Source organism: Syngnathus leptorhynchus, chromosome 9 (assembly GCF_054491065.1).
Source record: "Syngnathus leptorhynchus isolate UIUO chromosome 9, UIUO_Slep, whole genome shotgun sequence".
NCBI lineage: Eukaryota > Metazoa > Chordata > Actinopteri > Syngnathiformes > Syngnathidae > Syngnathus > Syngnathus leptorhynchus.
This window is the reverse complement of record NC_141203.1, coordinates 6,737,603-6,756,082: the sequence shown is the minus strand read 5'-3', so window position 1 is coordinate 6,756,082 and position 18,480 is coordinate 6,737,603. Positions and strand designations below refer to the sequence as shown.

The 18,480-nt window shown below is 38.5% G+C and overlaps 3 protein-coding genes across 4 annotated transcripts in view; 2 read left to right on the top strand and 1 right to left on the bottom strand.

Annotated features, from left to right (window-relative positions):
* Nucleotides 1-192: 192 nt before the first annotated feature.
* On the bottom strand, nucleotides 193-2,237 carry LOC147050875 (uncharacterized). Its single transcript, XM_085919832.1, has 3 exons — nucleotides 1,651-2,237; nucleotides 1,397-1,554; nucleotides 193-1,319 (listed from the first exon to the last, which is right to left on the bottom strand). The coding sequence occupies exons 1-3, from the start codon at nucleotides 1,826-1,828 to the stop codon at nucleotides 633-635; spliced, it is 1,023 nt and encodes a 340-aa protein (XP_085775958.1). The 5' UTR covers nucleotides 1,829-2,237; the 3' UTR covers nucleotides 193-632.
* Nucleotides 2,238-2,294: 57 nt separating this feature from the next.
* LOC147050874 (actin-related protein 3-like) lies at nucleotides 2,295-8,480 on the top strand. Of its 2 annotated transcripts, none has more exons than XM_085919830.1 (12): nucleotides 2,295-2,542; nucleotides 3,854-3,909; nucleotides 4,159-4,283; nucleotides 4,495-4,605; nucleotides 5,104-5,199; nucleotides 5,306-5,413; nucleotides 5,598-5,741; nucleotides 6,210-6,383; nucleotides 6,911-7,003; nucleotides 7,128-7,253; nucleotides 7,426-7,509; nucleotides 7,647-8,480. In XM_085919830.1, the coding sequence occupies exons 1-12, from the start codon at nucleotides 2,499-2,501 to the stop codon at nucleotides 7,740-7,742; spliced, it is 1,257 nt and encodes a 418-aa protein (XP_085775956.1). In that variant the 5' UTR covers nucleotides 2,295-2,498; the 3' UTR covers nucleotides 7,743-8,480. The 2 variants fall into 2 exon arrangements, with proteins under 2 accessions (XP_085775956.1, XP_085775957.1); XM_085919831.1 differs by lacking the exon at nucleotides 2,295-2,542 and adding an exon at nucleotides 2,576-3,441.
* A 6,589-nt stretch (nucleotides 8,481-15,069) lies between these two features.
* Nucleotides 15,070-18,480, top strand: part of dpp10 (dipeptidyl-peptidase 10 (non-functional)) — a 43,378-nt gene continuing 39,967 nt past the window's right edge. The window contains exon 1 of the mRNA XM_085920881.1: nucleotides 15,070-15,252. Coding sequence (XP_085777007.1) covers nucleotides 15,196-15,252 — 57 coding nt within the window. The 5' untranslated portion in view covers nucleotides 15,070-15,195. The remainder of the gene's footprint in view (nucleotides 15,253-18,480) is intronic.

Below are 18,480 nucleotides of genomic sequence, written 5' to 3'. Positions count from 1 at the left end.
CACCAAAAAGTTAACTTCTTTCACCCAATTTATGCTTAGTTAATATATTAATATATTCGGACAGTCTGATAATTATGAGCAAATATATTGCTGTTTCACTGTACTAATTTTACAAAAGAAAAAACCTTGTAAAATATTTGGGAAATGAAAACTGAGCCTCCCCTTTGAACACAATATATTTTATTTTTAAACAAAATATTGAATATTTATAAAAAAAAAGACAAAAACAAGTATCACGTTAAGTTTCAATAAATAAATAAATATCATTTGTGTTTTAACTCTGTGTGCGCGTGTGTGTGTATATATATATATATTATATGACAAAACATAATAAGGGCAAAAGATGTGTCTCGTTTACTCAACTCCGACATTCCGTCAAAAAAGAAAAGAGCAGCATATTACCAGTGAGAGCCAATATTAGCAGATATTAATATCTTGACTATTTAATTTAAAACTATGGTAGACCATTAATCCGGTCACCGGCCTATGCCTAGTCTAAAATGATGACCTCGTTTGGCCATTTACTGGCAATATTAAGTCATCACCAATCATGTCAGCTTTTGATCAGTAATACACACAATCTTTACCATGATTTGTTGAATATCAGTGATTCACACACACTGATGGAAATGTCACAGAACACTAAGTGTCTCATCCTCGGTCTTAACCATGTGTGGATCTATTTCTAATTTGATCTCCGAAGCCTGAATCATAGCCTGAGGGATATTTCCATTAATCCCCTCAAGCGCCTGACCTGTTTGGTTTCTGCAAAACCTCCTTATGTGCTTTACAGGTCCCCTGTTCTTTCTCTTGAAAACCCTCTGCAAGCAAGTTGGAGGCCTTGAGGAGCTTGGTAGTTGTGTATTTTCTCCTAGCTGCAGAGAGGGGACTGGATTACGTCTTTGCATGTCCTCCTCCACTGCTTTGAACACCAGGTCAGTGATATCTCGGCGAAGTCGGATAAGCACCATGTTGTCTTTAATCTGACGCATATCTGCCAGCATGACGTTGACAAACTGGTTTAATACGTCGTGATTTGATAGATTTGCCGGTAACTGTTCAGGAACATCAGGTGAGCTTTTGTCATCATGAGGTTCAAAACTCAAGGACATAGTCTCTGCTAGATGAGGTTGTGTATTTGCACAGTAAGAAGAAGGGTTTGAGGTGGATGCCTCAGATGGAAATTCCTCATTTGGATCTTGCCCAGCCTCATCATCATCCAATGGACTCCCAAATGTGCTTGTACCCGTCTCATGATCATTACTCCCCTCAGTCTCAACCTCTGCCTCATCGTCCTCATGCTCATCGGACTTGTCCTCCTGCAACAAAGTCGGATGGAAAATCACAATCAACTAACATTCGTAGAAAATTATTTTGCAGATCGGTTTACACTTACCGGATAGGAATCACCTCGTCTTCGCACAATGTAAGGTCTCAGGAAATCTAGTTTCTCTCTCAGCATCCTTTGCTGAAAAGTATTGACCCTCTCTGGGTGCCATAACACCCTTCCATACTGAGTCCGCAGAGACCGTGATCTTCTCACAACATCGCATACTGGTGTGGATAAGGAATAAGACACAATCAGACTTGCTAGATATGAAATCTATATGTTAATCAGGACAAAAACTAACATCAAATTGTCACTCATACCAGACTTCCCCAGCAACAAGGCGCACTCGGACCACAGCTTTGTCTTCATGTCCCTGTCGTAGAAAGACTCCAGCGAGGAATTAAACAAACATTCGTGCCTTTTCCAGAAATCTATAAGTACGTTATCCCTTTTGGCGCCCCAGTGTGGCCCCCGAATCTGACCACGAAAATGTGCCATAGCTTTTCGTTATTTATGAAATTGTGGCGCCTGCTTCCCCTCGGACGGATAATATTCCGCTTCCTTTCGTTTGCCTTCATGATGGAAGACAAATGCTGCCACCTGCTGGTGTGGAGCGAGGACAAGAAATATAAACAATTATGTATTGGAAGTTATTTATTATTGTGCACAATGAGCGAATTAATTGTTCAAAAATCCTATTTAGTGGTTACATAACATCACAATTCCAAATAATTACATAAAATAAAACACCCTAAATTTGTGACACGCGGGACACACGTCACTGTACTACTAAGACACAGAGGCTATTAATGGAAATGATGACAAATTATTATTATTAATTTTTAAAAAAGGCATTAAACAAAGCTTGTATGAAAGAAGCCCCGAAGTGATGCTTTCTCCTCATGGTGATGGACAGACGGATTTGCTTTACGTGCTATTTGCCCTCACTCGTCGGGCCCCCGCCATCTTGCCTCTCCCCTGACTCCCCCTGCCCTGTCTACCAGAAGCCGAGTAGTACGGAAGTGGAAAGTGGAAACGCCACTGTGCAAGCTGTGCGGGCTGGGCTTGGTGTTCCGCTTGTGGAGAACTCACCGGTTGGATTCTTCTGCTGACACGGCCTGCTAGACCGTCATCTTACCCGTTTTACACATCAGAAACTCGGGGAAAGATGGCTGGAAGGCTACCGGCGTGTGTTGTGGATTGCGGTACTGGGTAAGATGCACAAGGGCCCGGGTGTGGAGCAAGAGATTGTAAACAGCAGGAGCAAAAAACAACAACGGGGCGTGTATGTCTGCGCGTGTAATTAATGCTTCTAGTTTGCCAACTTGCTGTCGGATAGCCTTTTAAACGTGATCAAAAGTCGGTAGCTTCCTCAGTGGGTCAATCATATGTGCAACATTGCTTGTTTGCCTCCTGTGTGTGTTTCTTCCTGTCAAGTAGATTTCATTGCGTTTATAATGTCGTCAGCACAAGACTTGATTGGGAAATCCTATCCCGCTTAAGTTTGATTCATTTACTAGTCTTTTGTTGGATGTGTAGCGTTTTGATTTTAAAATGTTTTCTCCCAAGTACTCGTGTCTTAGCTACATATGCGCAAGCGCAGTATAGCGGTATTTCCTGCGCACACTTCCTCATTCAGTCTTTTTAGTCCATATATGGTTATTTCTTGCATCGTGAGCCTTTTGATGATTTCTGAAATATTTGGGGCGTTTTCTTTCGAAAATTGAAGGGCTCACACCTTAATTCATGTTTTGCTTTGATTTAACATTTTGCATTTTCTCACATCGTTGCACATTTCATGACGTATAAGAAATGTGTCATCATTATGTGTCTTACCTGGAAGTTCTGTTATTTATGAAAACGGTCTGTTTGTGCAAGGAATTACAATCTGCAATCTTAGATTTGAATTGTTTTCATGTATCGTGTTGAATCTTATATTCAAGCCTGTACATCCTCACATTGCATACCTTAAAAAAAAAGGTATTTGTTGTCTCTCTAGGATTTTTAAAACACAACTTTTATCTGTTGCATGAATATCCCCCTCTCAGTCTTGTGGTGGAGTTTGAGCCTGTTGAGGCAGGTTGAGGTGGGCAAGCTGGGACTGTACAATGGTATGAAGGCCTTAAGTATGTCTGTTGCCACATATGATTGAGTCTGAGTCTGTTTTTTTTGTTTTGCTTTTGGAGTAATTGTGACTTTCAATTACATCGTCAGGTTTTTTTGTTCAAGTTAGTGAATGGATATTAGAGGAAGATGCCAGCCAGGATTTGTGAGATTTTTTTTTAAACCATTGTTACTGATAGAATGGTAAAATCGAGTTGTTTTTACAAGATCAAATTTATATGCAGGCATCAGCTGAGTCATGAATAGTTTTTTTTTGTAGACTTCCTGTTGGGAGTCCAACTAGTAGACTGCTTTAAAAAAAAAAAAAAATCACTGTCCATTGTTTGAAAAAGCTATCTTTACTTAAGCTACACATTGATTTTTGCCATTTTGGGGTTTGACTTCTTTTTTCTTTTTCAGTTACACCAAACTGGGGTATGCAGGGAACACCGAGCCACAGTTCATCGTTCCATCATGTGAGTTTTCCACGATAGTTTCAGCTCACACGAGCTCAGTGCCTACAATATGCCTTTTAAAAGAGGAAGTCTTTCAGTGCTTCAACGATCCACAAAAGTTTGAATTGTTGACAATTTTATATACTTTTGAAAGTACCGGTATTTGTATCAAATAAAATGGCTTTAAATAGACAGTATAACAATTTCACATATTAAGTGAGAGACATTGGGATCCTTTGCCGACCATGTGAATTTGAATTTTCTTTTCAGGTATTGCCATCAAAGAGTCAGCTAAGGTTGGAGACCAAGCTCAGCGGAGAATGATGAAGGGGGTGGATGACTTGGATTTCTATATTGGAGATGAAGCTGTAGACAAGCCCACATATTCCACAAAGGTACCTAACCCTGACTGCTTTGGTTTCACTCTGAAGATCTCAGAGTTATTCTGTTCTGACAGAGACAGTCAATTGTGGAAGCCATCCTTGGTTCACACATATTTTATTATATTATATATTTTGGGGTTTCTGGTGATTTTTGGGAGAGGCCGTTCGAAAGTATAGTGACTCATGTTTTCATTTTTATTTTCTAATTATTGGATGTCAATAGTGGCCAATCCGTCATGGGATTGTTGAAGACTGGGACCTAATGGAGCGTTTCATGGAGCAAATCATCTTCAAGTACTTGAGGGCTGAACCTGAAGATCACTACTTCCTCTTGGTGAGAATAATTCTCTGCTCTGTATTGATTAAAAAAAAAACTAGCATACTACCTATGTAGTAGGCACATTTAAAACTGTATGCATGTATGTCTTAAATGTCCATTACAATATACTGCCAATATCCATTTTGTCTTCAGTGCTTTTAAATACTTCCAAGTCAAATCAAACAATTGTATACAATTTTATTTGTGTTGAAGTGTGTTACAAAACATTTCCCCTCCATTGCTGTTTATTAACCAATTATTTGTTTATTTGGTATTATTTAGTGATTTTAAAAAATGACTGCACAACAGTTATAAGCAATAGCACGCAAAAAGGTTTGATAGTCATTGTTTTCCCAGATAAAATCAAATGGGAATATCTTATTTAGTTTTGAGAACCTGAAATCAGAAGGTTTGGACCATCTTTATTTGCTGCAGATCACGGCAATCTGTGGCACTGTAACCATTTGTCATTAATTACATTCTGAATATTTGTGTTTTGACATAAAATGACAGACCGAACCTCCTTTGAACACACCAGAAAACCGAGAATACACAGCAGAGATCATGTTTGAATCCTTCAATGTTCCAGGGCTGTACATTGCTGTGCAGGTCAGAATCATTGATTTTCATTTTCCAATTGTTTAAGAAAGATCTACTGACCGTTTACTTCCACATTGTGCTTTAACAATAATGTCGACGCATGACTGTTCTACAGGCCGTCCTTGCTCTTGCAGCCTCTTGGACGTCCAGGCAAGTTGGCGAGAGGACATTGACAGGCACCGTTATTGACAGTGGTGACGGTGTAACCCATGTCATTCCTGTGGTGAGTGTATACGTTGAAAAAACATTCACACAAATGACTCTATTTTTTTATTTTTTTTTTCTATTTGTATTTTTTCTAATTTGCACAATGAGAAGTTGATCTTATTGATGATTCAGCTAGCAAAATATCTTCTTGTACAACACACGTGGCGTGATAGTTAATTCATGGAAAATTGTTTTTCCAGGCTGAAGGTTATGTTATTGGCAGCTGTATAAAGCACATTCCCATCGCAGGAAGAGATATTACTTACTTCACCCAGCAGCTTCTAAGAGAGAGGGAGGTGGGCATACCACCAGAGCAGTCACTGGAGACGGCCAAGGCAGTCAAGGTTTGTCTTCATTTTGAGTTTCATCTTCTGTGATTTCTATTTCCATGAACATTTTCACCTTTTATTCTTGAAGCACATGTGAGGCAAGAAGAAAATCAATGCCAACATCAATGTTCAACACTGTCCACTTTCATAGAGAACTATATTTACGGTTGAGAAGCTGAAATTTCGAGTATGTGAACTATTCAAAATTAAAAAAGAATTTACGACAATGGCTAGGAAACTTGAGGCAGATCCAGCGGTCACCTTGGTCTTGACCCGTCACATCCAGATAGGAGTGAGGGGTTAAAAGGAAAAATTGGACCAAACTAGAATAACATACGAATAATATAATATAATCAAATTTAGTGGTACCCTTGATTATTATTGAATATCTCAAATTTTGAGCAATTTATTCCGAATATTATTGGCCATCTTGTCATCCAGCGTGATGGTAAGATTCATACAAATGTTGTCTTACCTTTTTAGGAGCGTTTCAGCTACGTGTGCCCAGATCTTGTCAAAGAGTTTCACAAGTATGACACAGATGGTTCCAAGTGGATTAAGCAATACACCGGCATCAACACCATCAACAAGAAAGAGTTCACTATCGATGTGGGATATGAGCGCTTTCTGGGACCGGAAATCTTCTTTCACCCAGAGGTAAGTTAAAAAAAAAAAAACACAACATCACAAACAGGTTTATTTGGATGACAATCACAGCCAACGTTTAAAATTGATTACGATTGCCACATATTGCTTGCAACGGTTTCGCTAAACGTGCAAGCTAACTATTATCGTCAACATATTCTGTCGAACGCGCTTTTGTCCTAAGGTGTGCAATTCTCTTTCGACACTTTGTATTATATTCTTAATTGTATTGTTTTAGTAAGCTGCTTCTAGTGTGTAAATTGAGTTTGTAATGAAATCAGTAAACAAGTCTCGCTGGAACTGCACTCGTTACAGTGGAGCGGAACAAACGGTGAATAGCAAATTAATAAGTATCAAGAGAGGGGGGAAAAACAACAACAACATACAGCCCCACACAAAACACCGCTAAAAATGTAAATGACTGTCATAAAAATAATAGTATAGCCGAGCAATTGGCACTCAACAACATAAGAGTAAGCCAAGCCACAAGGCGCTTCCTTAACCTAATATCACGTCTTCTTTGTTTACGACCCACCTAGTTTGCCAACCCAGACTTCACCCAACCGATCTCTGAGGTGGTTGATGAAGTCATCCAGAACTGCCCTATTGATGTCAGGCGTCCACTTTATAAGGTGAGCTGGCAAATGTTCACAGTTTCAATACTTTTCAATACATTTTGCTTCGATGCTACATACCGCCCCTTAGCTGATTTTAGATGTGTGATTAAAAGTTTCCTCAAACTTTTTCCTTGCTCAGAACATTGTTCTGTCTGGAGGGTCCACAATGTTCAGGGACTTTGGTCGCCGTCTGCAGAGAGATGTAAAGAGGTCTGTTGATGCCAGACTGAAAATGAGCGAAGAATTGAGTGGGGGCAAACTTAAGGTGAGAAAAATGTACTTCATCACAACAGAGTTGCCGGCTACTGATGGAAAAGATGTGGAATAATATACTCATCTGAAAATGGAGGCCACTGCCTAATCGTGTAAATACAATGAATTGTGCATAAAGGCATTGTAGTAGGGTATGAATGATATTAAATTGTGTCTCTCCGCAGCCTAAACCAATTGATGTTCAAGTTATCACTCATCATATGCAGAGATATGCTGTCTGGTTTGGAGGCTCGATGTTAGCATCAACTGTAAGTAGCAAAGCAATAAACACTTGTAGATGAATGTGATCATGACTGGAACTTTGTAACTCCTAAAAAGATTGGGCATTTTTCTGTGTGTTCTTAATGCTTCTGTTTGTAATTTCCTTTTGGTTGTTGTTCCACAGCCCGAGTTCTACCAGGTTTGCCACACCAAAAAGGACTATGAAGAGATTGGGCCGAGCATCTGTCGCCACAATCCTGTGTTTGGAGTTATGTCTTAACTCAATTCAACAGCGGTAAGGCAGGTGACAGGGGAAAGGTCGGGGGTGAGTTTGATTTGTGTCAAGGACACATTGGAGAGGTGGTTCTCTTGAGACAGCAAAGCGCAAAAGCGACACCTGACTGTTTTTTTTTTTTTTTTTTTTTTTCCCTTTCTGCCTTTTGTTTCTTTTCAAAATGAAACCATTTCCCGGTTTTGCATTTATTTTTTTGTTTTTTCAAAGCAACATGTAGTGAATGGTGAGGAGTGTGAAGTGAATATCCAGGTTTGGTATTGACCTTGAATAATAAATACCATTTGTTGCAAATTCAAGACAAAAGTACTTATGGTCAGTTCAGAATTAGTATCTGTCCTTTCTATTTTCAAATGCTGTATCAGAGCTTGATTATTATATTACATGCCTTTTGAAATTGTAAGTCTAGGATCATACAAAGGGTTAAGAAAGAACACTTGACTGTTTTATCTGATGGTGCAACTTTGTAGACAGTATTTTCTCATTGAATTGCATTGAACCCATCTGCTTTCACTTCAGACTGGCAGTTTTCCACCTCTGTGGTGCAGGGAAAGAAAACTAGTTCAAGGTTAGAACGATGCAATTGAATTCAAATGACTCTCGGACCAGTATTGTTTGATCAAAGCTTTTTTTTTGTTAATTAAATGCCAAATTATTCAAAGAATGGGAAATGTGTATTTAATACCTTGTTACATTCCAATAAAGGCATAAATTGGTTTCTTAAAACTGCAGTATGCTTTATTTTTAGTCATCCTCTATTGTGTTAGAGGGGTTGTAGCTGGGTTAGTCTTAATTATGTCCAATCAGACCCCCCCAACTATAAAGAAAACATGTTAAAAAAAAGCCTGGTTGTTATGCATTTCTGCAGTTCTAGCACCCTCTAGTGGTTAATTTATTTAATTTGAAATTTGCATGTATTTGAGCCACCTACGTTGAAGAGCCACACTAATCACCAGATAAAAGGGAATATAACACGTTTGATTTTCTCCACAAATTGACTTGATTCCCAATGTGCATGCATTATTAGAATGTGAGTGGTTAGATATTTCGGGGTATTAGTGATAATTGTAGCTCATTTATGTACAATGAGGTGAATGTCACCTGTACTAATTGGACTATATAACTAGAAAATGTCAATTTTCTGAAATGCTGAATATAAAAATTTGAGCACAAGTGAAAAGAATTACGTACATGAATTTAAAAAAAACAAGTGCAATGCACAATAAAACGATAAACTGAAAATGAAAATAATCATTTTCAAACATTGTGTCAAAGCTAACTTAAGTGTGAATGGAAGAAAACAGCGCTTGAGACCAAAAAATATATATAATTATATAAATATTTAAAAATATATATATTTAAAAAAAAAATAATACACATGTATGTGTGTCTCTCTCTCTCTCTCTCTCTCTCTCTCTCTCTCTCTCTCTCTCTCTCTCTCTCTCTCTCTCTCTCTCTCTCTCTCTCTCTCTCTCTCTCTCTCTCTCTCTCTCTCTCTCTCTCTCTCTCTCTCTCTCTCTCTCTCTCTCTCTCTCTCTCTCTCTCTCTCTCTCTCTCTCATACACACACACACACACACACACACGTGTATATAATGTAATCAAATAATATCTCAAATAATAATAAATAAAGATGAAATTAATAATAACAGAAAAAAATGAGATGTGTGTGTTCATTTCTTTTCTGCAGCTCGAATTGAGCTGTTATAAATCCCTCCATGGAGGATCATCAGCCTTGGCGCTGCAGCCCACCCCCATCCCCCATGCCTCAATCCTCCGATATGGAACTCAATGAATTCCCCTTATTGCTGTTTAATGGAGATGAGTAACCAAACAAATGAGCAGCCGTAGTCTGGCTCAGCATTGCAGGTTCTCATTAATCCGGATACTGACTTGCTGATGGCAAAACAATTTTTTTCAGACGACACACTGCCTCTTTCTCAGTGCTTCACCACTCTGTCACAAAAAGAGAGTTTCAATCGTAGGTAGCGCCCACAGGCAAAGAAGGTGTGGTTTTCATGTCACACCTGTTCTCGTGTGATCTCTTCCTCACTGTTGGAACTCTCCCCTGCAGTGCCCATCTGCGTCTGGTGGGAAGAAAAAAAAAAAAAAAAAGGCATAATGTCTCTCTACCCAGCTATTAAATTTATGCAAGGGAAAAAGAAGAGCAGATTACATTCAACGCCAAATGTTTTCAGACCATAGCTTTTATTTTTATGCCATCTCTTGGTAATTTGGGAAACAATACAAATATATTTGTAAAATAAAGTGCTTTGGAGATAACATTTAGACTGCTAATAAATAAAAGTAAAAAGTGGGGGTGGACTAGAGATCTACATCTAACTACAATAGGAAAATGACATTGAAGAAATGACATTTTTATTTATATTTGATGAGAACAGAAGTGTCCACGGATGGAGTTTCCTTCACTTTGGTATTTTCGTAGATGCAATTAGAAACCAGCAGTTTGAGCTTTGGCGTGAACACAGGTGAAGGTCTCAAGCTACTATTCAATCAACGCTCCTACCCTGAGTTATTGATCACGAGCTGTGGATGAAACATGATCTCGGATGCAAGCGACAGAAGTGAGTTCCCTCCCCGTGATGTCTGGGCTCTCCTTTGGAGAAACTCAGTCATCTGGGAAACAAGGAAACAATTTAGATTTCATAAATATTTAACTACAATCATTTACAATTCTTCTCAAGATGAATCGCATTACAAACCGTCATTTATATGAGTGATTAGCGTGATTTTAATTACCACCTGTTTTTCCTCTAAGTTCAGTGCATCATTAAATATGAAAACAACATTCAATTTTCTAAACTTCTCAAGAAAAGATTGATTCATCATATTTCGTCATCTGATTCGTGTGCTGCTAAGATTTTGCGATAACAGTCACAAAATTAACCTCATTCCATCGTCCAAGTAAGCAGCAGTGAAAGTCGCTGACGTTTATGGAATGCTAACTACAACTGGGCCTTTGGGTAGACCAGAGCAATAAAAAGAAATCAGCAGAAATCAAAACATTCACTGGCATTACGCTTATGTTAATACCTTTCCACTTCTCTTAGAAAAGCACACTCTTTATATTCATGCCATCTTCATATTAGCAATGACATCAATTGTTTTTTAATGAAGAGAAATAGCTCACACCCTTCATTGAAATGTATCAACAGATGGACAGTGGTGACGGCTCACTTGGTAACAAATTGAAAGCTGGATACGAACCATTCATTCATTCATTCATTCATTCATTCATTCATTCATTCATTCATCTGCCCTCGGCGAGAGACATAGCCACTGCTCGCAATGGGATATTTTGAATATTTAATGAGAACGAGACAGGCCCCATACACAGCTGAATGAAAATCCATTGTCAGTGAGCTGTTAGAGACGGAATTAACGATTTTTTAAACTTTATTTTTGATGGAAAAGAAAAAAAAAAGGGGGGGTTGCATGAATGAGCGCAATTATTTGAGAGTATCTAAGAAACGCTCCCTAGTTTGAATCCATCCATTTAACCCTGAAAGAAATTTGGGAAGCCTTATCAATTTTCTCTCCCACTGGTTCTTATTAAGGGTCGCGTGTGACCCCAAACATCTCACCAGGGAGCCAACCTTCCTAGATGCTTGAGCTACCTCATCTGGCTCTTCTTAATGTAGAAAAAAATCTAAATACACCTTGAGAGATTTTGACTTTAGGGATTCTTTTCCATCCAGACCTAATCTATGTAAATTGATGTATTGCATTATAGATTATTACTCCAAAGATAAATGGGCTGGCCGTGCTTCTGCCTTTGGGTCTTGCAAGTGTGAGTGTTTTAAGATTGATTCCCAGATCGCTGGCTGCTTACCAAAGTAGGGACATCCCACAGTGCCTCAGGGGAGCAGTTATTCATCTCCTCATGAGTGACTGTATCATTCAATTGCAGACCTGCTTGAGCTTTGCTTGCGTAAATAAATGACTGCACGGTCTTGCACAACAGCCTTTAATTGTCACAGTATGAAAGATGAGGTACCATGCAAACGCCCCCCCCCCCCAAGCGATGGTCCACATTCCGCAATAATCAACTTTATTGCCATCGCAAGCCAATTTGTCTTCCATGCATGAGGTGTCACAGCACCAGATAATTTTTTTTCTATACACATCCTAATTATTAGCACTTTCCAGTTGTGGAAGTATTATTATCTATTTTAAGTTATGCATGTTGAGCACTGAGCAAATTCATCTCCAGATGTATGTAAAGGAGAAAAACACCGCTGAATTCATTTTAACAAGTAATCTTGTCATTTTTGCATTTACTAAATGAGTTGTTATGACATCAATATACAGTGGAACTCGTCTTTTTTTTTTTTTTTGAAAGCCGCCTTCTGCTTTCACAACAAAAAGAAAATGACTCGTGTCGGTGTCCCAGTGAGCTGCAATATTCTGCGGTCTGATCTGAGGTAGCTATTTCCCCTTCAAAGCAAATTGGACACAATTGATTTTGTCCCATCACTGGTGGCGCAGCTTCAAAGCAAGTTAGTCTCCAAGGCCAAGTCATTTCATTGAAGCAAGGCAACCCCCCCCTGTGTTGAGTGTGGGCAGCAGTCCCCGCTCAATATGTATTTAATTAATTCCTCACTAAAAGACAATTAGCATGTTAAGTCAAAACCTTCACGAGTGTTTGAATTTGGTTGAGACTCTAGCTAAAGAAACAATTATACCCCTGCATATCAATCCCTTTTATTCCAACAATAACACCTCCCTTTTATATTTTGGAGTCACCATATATTAAGCATAAATTTACAAACAAATGCTGAGATTTATAGGAATAAATTGATTTGTGTTGATATTTACATTTCTTAACCTGTTAAAATTGTTGTCATTATTTTTGACTAATATTTACATCAATGAATATTGCCTATAGGAATCTGTAGGAATAGTTATTATACTACTACCAATGTTTTATGTGTGCTGTTATATTCTTATTTTATATGATCTGTAAAGCACATTGTTAAAACTAGAGCTGTAGTGAAATCACATTATCAATAACCATGTACTATATTATATTATATTATATTATATTATATTATATTATATTATATTATATTATATTGTATTGTAATTTGAGCACTTTAGTGTATCATACATACGTGATCCCAGCTCTAGACTGTGTGAGCAGTCCTTTGCACGTTTTTTTTTTTTTTCACAAGATGCAAAGCTCTTTGGAATTGTGACAACGTTTCTTAAGTTTTTGCCTGTGGGCGTTGTATTCAACGCATTGCACAAAAGGTGTTTTGCCAAGATGGAACTAAAGATGGAAGTCACCGAAAGAGCCTGGATGCATACATGCTCAGTCATGGATATGATTTTGTATCCTGCATACAGTCATCTGAAAATAGAATCATTACTTCCTGGAAAGACTATTGCAATGACACCAATAGGTTCAGTTTCTGTACATGTCAAATCTAATATATGTGTATAGATATGCAAAAAAAAAAAGCTACAGATACTGGAACTCATTTAGGCAAACATGCCAGTCTCCTTGTTGTTGTCACAGAAGCTTCGGACTCAGTTCCAGTTCATCCGCTCCCTTGCATAAACTCAAGCCCACAGATCTAAACTCAGCTCACTGCTGTTCTTCGTCTTATTAATTGGACCACGACTTAAAGGGAAGTAATTACCAGATCGTCTTAACATGGACTTGTAGTTACAGTTGGTTGATAATAAGATAATTTCAAAATAAACTCATAGTGACATATGTCTTGTCTTATCATTAATTGATGGAAAATTTCATTTTCCAATTAACTGGTCTGGTTCATCCTGATGAATGCTTCTCTCTTTAGGTTGGATTGTAAAAGAAACTGAAAAGATAGTGTTTCTTATCATTTTTTTTCTTTCTGTTTTTCACCATGTTGTCGTGCTGAAAAGAGAAACATGCAATTTCTCAGCAAGTGAAGGACACTGCAGACACTTCTACTCACTTTCTGGAACTTATTTCTGGTGCCTGCCAGCACACTCCTCCTCTCGCTGGAAATTTCACTCAGAAGTGTTGGAGGATTGTGTCCCTGTATGCCGCACCTTATACTTAGCCTTTTTTTTTTCCATGGAAATTCTTTTAGAATAGTGATTTGACGCGGTATGTGTCTAAATGATCATTGTTGTTTTTTTTTGCAAGAGAATGTGATTGAGATTGAGCGTAAAATGACAGTTTAGATGTAATTTGGATCTTGACATTATGGGGTGGATTGTAAAAAGGTGCAAATAGACTTGCCGAAGCTCATTTTGCTGTTTTGCAAAGCGAGATAAGAGACACTTGTGAAGCGATAATGTGTTAGAATTTCTGCTCTGGAACAAAAAGCCCAGATCACTAAAGAAAAATGTGACTCGATAATCCACCATGGTTGTTGTAATGTTGCCAATGTTCCTGCAAGAATTAGGACAACCTTGTCTTTGTTTCAGGAATGATACAAATCTGTTGTGCACATGAAATGCAAAAGCAGCCTTTGAAATCGAACCACTCTGTGATCTGATTTCATTTGCATTTTAAGGCAATCAAAATATGTGAAGGAAAACTTGAAATGATAAAAAAAAAAAAAAGTCTACTAATGACTCCTCACTCTCATCCACCTCCAACTCTTTGCGCCTGTTGCTCTCCCTGACATGAGCAGAGTCACAGCCAGGAAAAATGCAAAGTGTAAATTCACCACACTAAAAATATTTTGATGACATACATTCTAGAAGCCAGGTTGAAATCCATCCAATATGGCCACCGCATTAATGGATGGAGCAAGTTCTCCATCAAAACCATGAGCCACTCATATGGGTTGGAGCTGGAACGGAATTGATGTCGGAAAGAGAGGTTATAATTAAATGTTATTAGTAGTGGATGATGATGTTTAGCACCCATTACCAACGATGTCAAACATCTAGAAGCTATGGTGAAAGAACTTGTATGTTTTTTTTCTATGCAGTCATGCTGCTTTACTGGTAAGGCTCAACTTGATCAGAGACGAAGTTGCCATGACAACTATGCCTTTGCTGTATTACTTGTCCATCATTTCTGCTTGCACTTTGTGAATGACTCCCCCCCCATCAAATTTCTACTCCATTTCTGTATTTTGAAATACTTTGTCATGAGCAACTTTTTTTTATTTATTTATTTATTTATTTATTTATTTATTTATTTATTTATTTAATTTGCGTGTATTGTATTAATATTTCACCGTATCATTTGAGGTGCAACAATGCATATCATTTTCATCGCCTGAGCAGCATCTCGAAAAGTGCATGTGCGCTCTTGGTTGGCCATTTTTAAATAGCGATTGCGTTACGTGCGCAGTGTGGTGTCTTCCAAGCAAGCTTCCGTTATCCTTTCCCAAGGACTGACTGTATTTGCTCGCTTGACTTTGTTGCCATACTTGGATAGGAGAGGAGCGTTTTTTAAATTTCTTTCCAAGATGAACCAAACCGCTACGGTATCGCAAGTTAAATGCCAATCTACAAAAACAATTAAGGTAAGCTCTGATTATTTACTTAATTGGGCGACAGGTGGGAATTTCTGTATCTTATTGGCATGGCGTCAAAAGTTACCTGTCAGCCGAGATGAATTGTGGCATCGCACTTTGGAAATGATTAGGACTCATGCTTATGTTCCTCTTCAACTAAGTTGTCATCGGTGTTTTTGTTTTTTGGTGACTTAATATGCAACCACGCGTCGTTGAATCGTTTCCTTTGTGGAACGGCGTTTTATTGTTAGCGTTCAGGGGTTCAAGTGTTGGAGCTACACTGACGCAGTGGCGTCATTTCATTCGTATCACGTCGTGTTTGTTATTATTATTATTATTATTATTATTATTATTATTATTACATTTTTTGTTGTTGTCGTGCATGCCGCGGGTGCATTCGCTAGTGGACTCAATTACAATCCAGTTCCACGAAGCGGTGTGTTTTCATTATTTATTTTGCTGTTCATGGTGTCATGAAACAATGAGGATGCGATGTGAAAAGAAATCAAATTGCAAGAAATGTTTGTATGCCTCGCTTTAACATGAGCTGAGCGTATCATGCATAAAAGGAGGCTTTTCTTTTCTTTTGTCTGGGTGTGCATGTGCGCGTTTTCCTTGCAAAGGCGCGCGCTTGCCCACTGTGACTGAACAGTGATATTGATTTTGCTGAGGGGTTTTGCATCACTTTTCACCACCGGGGTCCCACATGAGGAATTTAGCTTTTGGGGGAAATCTATTGATCCCTCCCAGTATCCCAAAGGTGCGCACTTCTGGAATATTGGATGTAATGAGAGTTTTAACATGAGGCAGACAGAGACTTGGTTGTGATCTTCAATTCAAGCGAATGAATACGATTAATGAAGAAATAAAAATTCTTGTTATTTGCCTGTTTGTCTCTTTTGACTGTTTTCTTGGCAATTGTTTGCAACTGAGGTGCAGGCAGCACAAGTGGGAATAGCTGACTCCTGTAGCCTTTCTATTATTCTGTATATTGTTAGTCTATTTTCTGTTGTACCTGTCGTGTGTTTGTCATTTCATGCTCTATAGCTTGTGTAGATTCGATTCACTTTCATTTCCTTCTCTGCCATTGCTCCATTTCACCACATTACACCAGTTTACTTTTAATACTTCTATTTTCCCAATGTTTTGTCTTTATAGTTTTTCATTTGCATCTCATTGTTTTTCTATTTGTCACAAGCTACGGATGCTCATTGTTTTTTTGAAATTGTATTCTAAGTTGAGTGTATTGGGGTCCGAGTTGTCAGCACACCCTCTGTAACAGATTTTGTCTCTTTGTTTTATGTGTGTCTCTAATTTTCAGATGAAATTGAATTAATTCCAGTTTGATCCTTTGACTGAATTTGCATTTATTTGACCTCTAATTGCCAATCCCTTCCAATATGGATACTGCTTGGATTGCATCATGCCGTTGATCGTATGTTGATTTAACCGATTGCTCAAATTAAAAAGTAAATGATAACAGGATCAAGTATTATTTTGAGATGTTAATACTAGGTCTTTAGAATATGATGTCTATTTTTCTGGTAACTTAATTATAGTCTACACACCTGGGCCTGCCGCCAAATCTTATACAAATGACTTGTAATTAAAGCTTGAGGATTTTATTGATCGTCATCATTTTCCTGGATATTCTTGTTTATCTTGAAATATAACCGTGTTTCTCCACACAACAACAAATTCCTCTGGGTAACAGCCCCTGGGATCACAGAATGTAAAGTCAACTTTTGATCATGATTCGTTGTTGAAGATATTTAAATATTTCTATGAATGATGATCTAGTGATGCTTTTTGCTCTTATTTCCAGCCTTGTCCCAGAACAGCAAAAGCCAGCTGGGTTTGAGGCCGCGGCTGGCTTTTGGTCCTCATCTCTCAAGGTCTCACAAAGTTTGGTTCACAGCCTGAGGCTTGTGTCATTAACGGTCATCGTAAGTGTCAGGTCCACCCACGTGCAGATGGCAGCTAGAACGTAGGATTGTCACAGAACCAGGGTGTTGTGTCACTGATTCTGTATTCGGACCAGTGATGGCTACACAAGGTCGACAGGGAAATGTTTTTCAGCTCACGCTGCGCTACAATGACATGTCCTCTCGCACAAACAGCTTTCTTGCCACTCGATATTATGAGATGCAACACACGTTGTTTTTACACGTAGATTCTACCGTTGTTTTATACGAGGATTTCTGTTGACACCTTAACAACGCCGTCAGAAAACTTGATGACGATTCTCAGAAATTGGCAGTGCCTAACTGGAATTCCGATTCACATGATCTAAAATTTTTCCATGTGTGTTTAGTCATCCATTCTCAGCAATAATTTATCAGTCAACAGAGAAAACAAACATTCTAAAAAAACAAAACACAGAGGAGCAATTAAACGCATAGCAGACATATGGCAGCTGGCGGCCATCTTTCCGCTTTGAGGAGGCCAAAGGTGAATTTGTGCTCAACCTTCTCATCTTCACTAACAAGTGTAGCTGCACAGCTAAGACAGAAGCTAAAAAAAAAAAAAACGCCGAACACTCTATTAGATACATGCCATGTGCATCTTTGTGCTTGGGGGTGATAGCAGATGAGTAACAAACGCTATTGAAGCAAACCACTTTCATTTATATTTGATGTTAGATGTAAAACAATATGCTGAGATCCACTATCCGCATTGTTTGCATTTTTTTCTGTAGGTACACGACAAGCAACGTTCTCATCACTGTAACTCAGCAACCGGGACGATATGTCGTATCCCCTCCCACAGGTCTTCCGACATAAGCAGTCTTTAAAACCTACTCAGGAATAGCTTTCAGTTGGAGTGATGGATTGCTTCACTCAGTCTCATAAGAAGGATTACGTTGGCTCTTGAATCAGCCAGTCTATAAATTATAGCTCGATGCCATGAATCATGTGTCACTAATTTGTTTTATGGCTGAGACATAACAGTAACTACTTGCTAATTTGCATTAAAAGATAAGCTTTCTCTTGAGAGAGATAAATTGGTTCGTGTGTTTTGAAAGAAAGAAATGTTGCTTGATCGAGCTCAAATTGTGTTAAGCAGTAACCTTCCGCTAGTAGTTTGGAGTACGCCCACGTTCAGGTTGGACGCCTGACCTTCAAGCCGTGTGTGTGTGTGTGTGTGTGTGTGTGTGTGTGTGTGTGTGTGTGTGTGTGTGTGTGTGTGTGTGTGTGTGTGTGTGTGTGTGAGAAAATACACTGTTATGCCAAAGAA